Below are 9,296 nucleotides of genomic sequence, written 5' to 3'. Positions count from 1 at the left end.
AATGGCCGGGTCAAACGTGCCTGACATTAAGAATCTCTGACTTAATACTAGCTAGTAAAACAAAGCTAGTATTAACTCATTATTACCCAGCAAGCCACTCGTCACCAGGACAGCTGGAAGAGTTGGATACAGCGCCAGATGATGGCGCTTCTATGAAAGTGCCATTTTCTGGGGCGGCTGTGGACTGCATTTCGCAGCAGAGGGGCCCAGAAAGCTCGGGCTAACCTGTGCTGCGGATTCAATCCCCAGCTGCCTAGTTGTACCTGGCTGGACACAAAAAATTGAGCGAAGCTCATGTCGATTTTTTTTTTTAATTATTTCATGAAATTCATGAAATAATAGAAAAAAGGGCTTCCCTATTTTTTTGTTCCCAGCCGGGTACAAATAGGCAGCTGGGGTTGGGGGCAGCCGTAGCTGCCTGCTGTACCTGGCTAACATACAAAAACATGGCGAAGCGCAAATAATGTTTTGGGGGGGGCAAAAAACTCCTGCATACAGCCCTGGATGGAGCATGCTGAGCCTTGTCGTTCTACAGCTCCTGTCTGCTCTCCTCCATACAGACAGCAGAAAAGAGAGGGAGACCGGGAAGTCAAGCAAGGCGGGACGGATGGAGGTCAGGGAAGGATTACTGGGTAGTGGGGGACAGGGAAGACAAACAAGGCAGGATGAACGGAGGTCAGAAGAAGGAGTACTGGGTAGCGGACAAGATCTCACAAAGTCACGGAGACCAGAAAGCGCACACTATAAAGCAGGAACTATTACTGGCGGCGTTCCAAAGTAAACCACTCCAAGGTAAACCAGCGTGAGTTCCAAAACGAAGTAGAACAGAATAGGCTCCTCCCAAATTACCTAACCCCCGGAGGATACAGACAGCGGCACAACAAACACATACTGTGGCTCTGCATGAGCAGAGCCAAGAGTGAGTCATGACAGCTGGAACATGAGGTGAGTATACAGTGTATTTATTTTATGAGGGGGACTACTTTGTAAACTGGTTGTCCAGGTAGTGGACAATCTGTTTAATAGTTTCTACCAGTTATCCTCCCAACTTACCAGTTCAAATACACATTAGGTTACTGGAAATACATGATAAGATATACAAGTCATATGGTGTTAGAAGTATTTTTAGGCCTTCAAGGATTGCTGTAATTGCAGCAATGTCAGGCACAAGCTTGGAGTATGTAAACCAGGGGTAGGCAGGAGTAATCTAGCCAAAGGATAATTCAGAAATGTATGGACCGACTCATTAAAACTGGCGTTGCACATTGTAGTATGATACTCCAAATTTGTTAAGAGGCGCCAACAAATGAATTTGGCTCATCTTTTCAGTATCATGTGCCTTTCCTGAAAATGCTATACCAGTCAGGAGTAGCATTTCTGGAGAAACATTGGAACTTTTGTGGAAATTCACAGGTGGATGGGCTCAGCCTCACCCCATTTCTTCGCCAACACCTCCCATTTTGGCAGAGCTGGGGGAAGAAATTGCAAAAAAAATTCTCAAATTCTTTGCGCAACTTCAGGTTGCTCAAAAATGTTGTGACTTTTCAAAGCTCTTTACAACAGTTTTTCTTTATTTTAAAAGTTTTGATGAATTGGGCCCATAGTCACTGAAATCCAGATGTCAAGACCAGAGAAATGCAACAGATCCAAGAGAGGTATCAGACAGCATCAATGTTAGGGACTAGGCCAAGGTCATAGTCAAAGAGTCCCACAAATACCAGGCAGACTAAACTGCAGGCCAACATGATTCCAGGAGATAATATGGATACATCACAATAACCAACAGGAACCCGGAATGTATCACCACGCAATGAATGAGGGATCTAATACAGTGTTTCTAGGAGGCCTGCGTCAAGCCAACTGAGACAGCCAAGAACAAAAGTACACCGAAATCTGAGGACATATATAACATTAGGAAGACAATAGAATATGAAGCAATGGTTTTAAATAAGACAAATTGGGGTCCATGTATTATTTTCGAACCCGTTAAACTGAAATGATCTATTTTTTATACCTTGTTTAAAATTCGGATACCAACGGCCCATTCTTTCTCCTGAAGTGTTAAAAACGATAAGTCTTTTTCCCAAATCAGAATATCAGCCAAACACAAATTCATTGTAGATTCTATTTATTTTATCCGTCTACTACAGAGTGGGGCAAATATGGCTATTAACAGAGGCTCTAATGTATCCACAGATACAAAAAAGTAGACATGCACCTGAGAACTTACAACCTACAAGGGTTAAAGGCACGTGCAGTGGGCAAAATTCTTCTTGTCTGAAGACATCTAGTGTGGTAGATACCACGTAATATGACAACATAATGGAGGTATTACAGGGATTGTCCAAGCATAGAAACAAGTGGAATAATGACAGGATATGTCTGATCGGTGGCGGTCCATCTGCGGAGTCCCCCATGCCAGAATGAAGGAGCATTGGTGCCAGGTAAGCATTGTACTGTTTCCTGTTCTTTTGGTTGTGTTTGACTGTTTTGGGAAGGTTCTTACGGGCTGTTTTCACACAGTCTTAGGCCCCCTTCACACATCCGTGTCTCCGGTAAGTGTGACATCCATTTTCACACGTACTGGAGATACGGGCACACATGGACCGCATGTCTGTGTGCTCCACACATAGACATGTCCATTTTTATCTGGCAGCACGGATGTCACACGGACCACACGGTTGTGCTCCATGTAACATCAGTGTGACATGTACCGGAGAAAACCACGTTTATGTGAAATAAAATGAATTTCTATACTCACTTTCCGCTGCTGTCTCTTGCTTCCGACTCCTGCTCATTATGCTCATCACATATTCACTGCACCGAGAACCGGAAGCAGCATCAAAGGGGAGTCAACAGGGCCGGAGACCGCAGAGCGGAAGACATCAGCACCACGGACAGCAGCGCCAGGGACAGGTGAGCATAAAGTTCCTGTTCTCCATGTGTTATCACAGATAGCACACAGAGAATACTTATGTGCCGAAATCACAGCACACAGAGGGCCATATGCACCTTTTACACATTCGTGCAAAACGTGTGTGTTTTTCACGGACGTGTGAAAGAGGCCTTAAAGAGTTACAGTAATGGGACCACCGTCAGTTAGACATCAGTGGTAAGTCTCTACAATATGCCATCAAGTCTTCCATTCTAGTGATCAGGAGGAGACTTAAATAAAAGCTCACATCCCACCTGGACAGATATGGGTGGTCTGTCCTAGCAATAACCCTCCGATGTCTATGCTGTGACAACTACTGTAACTGCACAGTTTGGTTTAGGAAATGAATTGGATACCTGAAGTAGAGCACTATTTACATGTGAAATTGGAGGTAGAATGTCGGGTTGTAAGTTTCACTCCTAAGTCAGCGGAACAGGTAAACCCAAGCTCTGCTTCAGAATAATGAAGAATATGCAGTTTGTTTAGTACAAGCTCGTATCTACATGGACAGAAGTGACAAAATAAGTGCTAGATGAACAACACTTAAACAGTAACAACATTAATTGACAATTAAAGGGGTTGTCCAACAGGAGATGCCTAAATACAATCTAATTACAAATAAACCATGCAGTTGTTTCCCTACAGTGCCTCCGCAGGCATAATGAAGAATTACATAGAATCTACTGAAGATAATTGGCTGTACATGTAGACCAAAAATAGGCTGGGTATTTAAAAATTGTTTTCATAAGCCGGACAACCCCTTTAATTGATCATCACAAGAATTTGAAATAAAATCGAAGAAGTTATATAGGATAAAAGAGGCAGACTTTTACAAAGTACTACATAGAGGAAGCGACTGGTAGCTGGTGGAGGTCTATAAACCTATTGAGAACGCCCCAGAGTCTGTAGATCTTTTTTCATCTCCTCGGCCACCTAGAGTCTGGTCACTTTTGAAAACATGGCTGCCAAAAGCAGGGGAAGTATCAGAGATCTAAAGGGGAAAAAAGGAAAAAAGTTTATATAGGATACGAATAAAAGAACACAGACCATTCCCTAAATCACCAGGATGGCTCAATATCTGTAGAGTCGTGTTGTACTGTGAGGAATCTAGAATTTACACAAGAGTCTTCAATGTAGCAAATGATACATGCTGATGAGGTTCCTAAAATACACGGCTTTAGAGGAGCTCAGTTAAAGGGAATCTATCAGCAGTTTTTGCTACCTCATCTGACAGCAACACAATGTAGGCAAGGAGATTCTGAATCCAATAGTGTATCACATAGATTACTTGGCGCAGCCATTCTGTCACAATCACAGAATTGAGTTTTAAGCATGTAGCTGAGCCCAGTGAGCTGTCCCGGCCACACCAGGCTCTCAATAGAGATTGTGGATTGACTGTAAAGGCTGCTTTACACGCGTCGATATCTTGTGCGATCGCATGTGTGATCGCACCCGCCCCCATCGTTTGTGCGGCACAGGCAATTTCTTGCCCTTATCGCACAAAGTCGGTAACCCCCGTCACACGTACTTACCTTCCGAACGACCTCGCTGTGGGCGGCGAACATCCTCTTCCTGAAGGGGGAGGGGCGTTCGGCGTCACAGCGACGTCACTCAGCGGCCGCCCAATAGAAGCGGAGGGGCGGAGATGAGCGGGACGTAAACATCTCGCCCACCTCCTTCCTTCCACATTGCCGGCGGGACGCAGGTAAGCTGCAGTTCATCGTTCCCGGGGTGTCACACGGAGCGATGTGTGCTGCCTCGGGAACAATGAACAACCGGACGTTCGATTTTTTGAAAATGAACGACGTGTCAACAAGCAATGATAAGGTGAGTATTTTTGCTCGATCACAGTCGCTCGTAGCTGTAAAACGCTACGATATGTCAAACGAGGCCGGATGTGCGTCACTTACGACGTGACCCCAACGACATATCGTAAGATATATCGTAGCGTGTAACTTGCCTTTAAGGTATCAGTAGAGGAGGGGGCATGTCAGACTGGTGTGCTTGTGAGTTTCTAGACCTGAGTTTAAAAGTTTAAATATAGGAGGGCACCAACTTAACCCTGGGATCACCCCTGGCACTAAAAATATAATAATAAATCAAAGGAAACAGAAGTGCCAAAAAAATGAGGGATCACCACAAATGAAGTTTTGAAGTAAATAATTTACATTTTTATTGAAAAGGCTGTAAAAAATGCAACAAACAACACCCAAGTTGTCAAAAGCAACCGTGAACAAGACAGATTAAAAACCTGTAAAAAACATCAAACACAAGGAAACCCTGTCTATTTAACTCCCAGTTGGCTACTATGTACTCAATTTGTTCTATGCTGATTGGACAGAAGGTTTTAAATGCATTACATTTTTTGCCACAAAGTTTTTTGTTGTATTCTATGAATCTATGATTTGTTGCATGTAGTGCACATTTATTCCCCAGAATCTACTTTGCAGATTGTTGCAGGTTATTAATACCACTGAGTTGCTTGATGTAGTCTGTTCAGACCTGTGTGATATTTTGTGTTTGATGTTTTTTACAGGTTTTTAATCTGTCTTGTTCACGGTTGCATTTGACAACCTGGGTGTTTGTTGCATTTTATACAGCCTTTTCAATAAAGATGTAAATTATTTACTTCAAAACTTCATTTGTGGTGATCCCTTATTTTTTTGGCACTTCTGTTTCCTTTGGTTTATGAGTTTCTAGACCTGTAATGGTAATAACAGGGTAATTAACAATTAGATTACCTAAACAATTGCACACACACAGATAAGAGCAGCATAGTTGCTTTTCATTTTTTAACTCCTGCAGCATGCTGTCCTTATAGCTTACATAGTAAAATCCTGCTGACAGATTCCCTTTAAGCGCTGTCTGTGATGACTCTGAGGCTGCAGTGTCTACATTGTATCCAGCAGAATTTTTTAAGAGAATCTGTCACCATGATTTCACTACCTAGTCTGAGAGCAGCATGATGTAGGAGCAGACCCTGATTCCAGCAATGTCTCACTTACTGGACTGCTTAGTGTAGTTTATTTTATCTATTTTTTTAAATCACTGTTTTAACAGCAGGTCACTAGAGGTCTTGTAACCTGCTGCCAGGTAGTCCAACCATGCCCCCACCACTAATTGCCAACTTTCTGACTATGTATAGTATACACTGTAACCTGCCAATCAGAGTTGTGGGCAGGGTTATAACAGAGCTCAGCATTCAGAGAACTGCAGCGCAGAAAATAGTTATAATTAAAACTGCAGAAACCAGTAAAGTAATGCATCACTGGAATCACGGTCTCTCCCCAACATCATGTTGCTCTCAAAGTAGCAAAAGCCTGGTGACAGATTCCCTTTAATGCAGCGATGAATGGTCTGTAAACAGCTGTGGTAGGCATCATATTATTTCATAGATTTGTGTTGCTTTGTTGCTCTGTGATCATGCATAACCATAACATAAATGTTGCTGAGATTCAAATCCAGCCTTTATCTATTAATTGAAAAAAAGGGAAATCTTGCACTAAATCATGGTGAAAACTTGCCTCAGACATAGGAACTACCGCGACAAAGTTAGGCTACTTTCACATCAGTGTTTTTTTTAACTGTGGCACAAATGGAATTTTTGCCGCAAAGCCGGATCCTTTACAAATGCATTGTCATTTCAATACATTTGCAATGGAATCGCGGCAATATGCGGTCACTTGCGGTTGCGTGCGGCACACACTGGATCCATCGCTTTGCGTTATTTTACCTTTTTTCAAAAACGCTAGTTAGAGCAGCCGGATCCTGCTCTACCAGAAGTCACTGCATTCTTATAGACAGGATCCTGTATTCTGTACTGAGCATGCCCAGAAAGCAGCCTGGCATGGTCAGTACAGAAACCTCTCTCTCTCTCAGAAAGAAGACCAGGATTGTGGAGGGGTGAGAGGGAGTAATAAAGATGGAGTCCCTAAGGCCTAAAACACACTTCCGCAAAAAAAAGTACGTGTCTTACGGTCCGTTTTTCGGGTCCGTGTTCCGTTTTTTAGGGACGTTTCTCCGGTACGTATGACATCCGTGTTGATGGCGTATGCTGTCCGTGTGTGCGTGTGGAATGACCGTGTGTGCGTGTGGCATGAACGTGTATGTGTACGTGGAATGTCCGTGTTTGTGATGCAAACGCACCAGGGCAAATCGGGAAGAGCCGGGTACAGTCCCAGAACTGTCGCATATAATGTATGCGGCAATTCTGGGCGGCTGCTGACTGATATTGTTAGGCTGGGGGGCTCCCCATAACGTGGGGCTCCCCATCCTGAGAATACCAGCCTTCAGCCGTATGGCTTTATCTGGCTGGTATTAAAATTGTGGGGGACCGCACGCCGGGTTTTTTTTATTATTTATTTTACTGCACAGTATAGACACACCCACCGGCTGCTGTGATTGGGTGCAGTGACACAGCTGTCACTCAGCGTGGGGGGAGTGTCTGACTGCAACCAATCACAGGCGCCTGTGGGCGGAAAAAGCAGGGAATACGAGATTGATTAATGAGCGGCCGGCTTTTTCAAAGTAATTGTTGCGCATTCTCTGCACAGCGGTTCCTCGCAGCGCTGGTGATCGGGGAGCGGTAAGTATGAGCCGGGGGAAGAAACAGACCGAGCGCCAATGTAAGTATGACTGAGAACATCATGAAAAAAGGTAAGTATACTGAATTTAACAAAAAAAAAAAATAACATCGTTCGTTTAAAAACGCACACAGACGAAACGTGCTGAACACGGACATACTCCGTGTGCGGTCCGTGCAGGCACGGACCCATAGACTTTAGCGGGTCCGTGCCTACGTGATGCCGGCCAAAAACGGACATGTTGTCCGTGTCGAAAAGCGCACACACGTACTTACCACACGGACACACGTTCCGTGTGATTTTACGTGTGTGTGCCATCTACCATTGAATAACATGGGTCTCCGTATCTCCGTGTCTCCGGTACGTGCAAATACGTACCGCACACGTACAAAAAAAATGGATGTGTGTTGCGGGTCTAAGTGTGTCTGTGTATTTATTTCTAGTAAAGTATTTTTTCTCTGTTTGGTGTCTTTTTTTAACCCTTTTTTGGAGATTCGGTTCAAACTTGGCCTGACATTAAGAATCTCGGGCTTTATACCAGCTGGTAAACCAAAGCTGGTATTAACCCCTTATTACCCAGCGAGCCACCCGACACAAGGGCCACTGGAGAGTTGGATACAGCGCCAGAAGATGGCGCTTCTATGAAAACGCCATTTTCTGGGGCGACTGCGGACTTCTGGGCCACCCTGCGCTGCGGATTCCAATCCCCAGCTACCTAGTTGTACCTCGCTGGACACAAAAATTGGGTGAAGCCCACGTAATTTTTTTTTAATTATTTCATGAAATTCATGAAAGAATTTAAAAAAGGGCTTCTCAATATTTTTGCTTCCCAGCAAGGTACAAATAGGCAGCTGGAGGTTCGGGCAGCCCGTACCTGCCTGCTGTACCTGGCTAGCATACAAAAATAGGGCGAAGCCCAAGTAATTTTTTTTTTTTTTAGTTTTTGGGCAAAAAATATTTTAAAAACGAGCTTCCCTGGATTTTCCATTGCCAGTGAAGGTAACACCAAGCAGTCAGTGGGGGTTAGCAGCCAGTAGCTGCTTGGGTTGCCCTTAACAATAGAAAATGCAGTGGGAGCCCACACATTTTTTTTCCTTAACCCTATGGTTAGGGTTATGGTGTTTTTTTTGCTTTTTTTTAATGAATTTATAAAAAAAATAAATAAATAAATAGACATGGGCTTCGCCCATCGAGCACCCGTGCATTTTAATGCTCACTTATCCCTACTCCTGACCACACAGCCAGCAGAACAAGTAGTCAGATCAGCTGACTCCAGTGTCGGTTGATTACTGGTTCTGTGTCCCGCTGCATCCATCGCAGCGTGTTCGGGCTGTGAGGTCAGCTTAGTGTGGCCGGCACTGGAGTCCGCTGATCTGAACTCAGCTGACCTCACAGCCCGCACACTCTGCGATGGATGCAAGAGGACACAGAACAAGTAATCGGCAGACACTGGAGTCAGCTAATCTGATTACTTGTTCTGCTGGCTAGGAGTTCAGCTAGGTTCAGATCAGCTGACTCAAGTGCCAGCCGAACTCAGCTGACCTCACACGCTGTGAAGGATGCAGCGGGACACAGAACAAGTAATCGGCCAACACTGGAGTCAGCTGATCTGAACTCAGCTGAACTCCTGACCACACAGCCTGCACACGGTCACACGTGATCGGCAGCAGCCAGTGACTGCTGTTAACCTGCATCCATCACAGCGTGTGCGGGCTGTGAGATCAGGAGTTCAGCTGACTCCCGATCAGCTGATTCCGGTGCCGGCAGATAAATTCTGT

At 44.5% G+C, this 9,296-nt stretch overlaps 1 protein-coding gene across 1 annotated transcript in view; it reads right to left on the bottom strand.

Annotated features, from left to right (window-relative positions):
- Positions 1-2,111: 2,111 nt before the first annotated feature.
- The window catches only part of P2RX3 (purinergic receptor P2X 3), a 149,809-nt gene continuing 142,624 nt past the window's right edge, over positions 2,112-9,296 (bottom strand). Inside the window, exon 12 of the mRNA XM_075349352.1 lies at positions 2,112-3,926. Within this exon, the coding sequence (XP_075205467.1) occupies positions 3,810-3,926 (117 nt within the window). The 3' untranslated portion in view covers positions 2,112-3,809. The remainder of the gene's footprint in view (positions 3,927-9,296) is intronic.

Source organism: Anomaloglossus baeobatrachus, chromosome 5 (assembly GCF_048569485.1).
Source record: "Anomaloglossus baeobatrachus isolate aAnoBae1 chromosome 5, aAnoBae1.hap1, whole genome shotgun sequence".
Lineage (NCBI taxonomy): Eukaryota > Metazoa > Chordata > Amphibia > Anura > Aromobatidae > Anomaloglossus > Anomaloglossus baeobatrachus.
The sequence above is the reverse complement of the archived record's forward strand: the minus strand, read 5'-3'. Positions and strand labels throughout refer to the sequence as shown.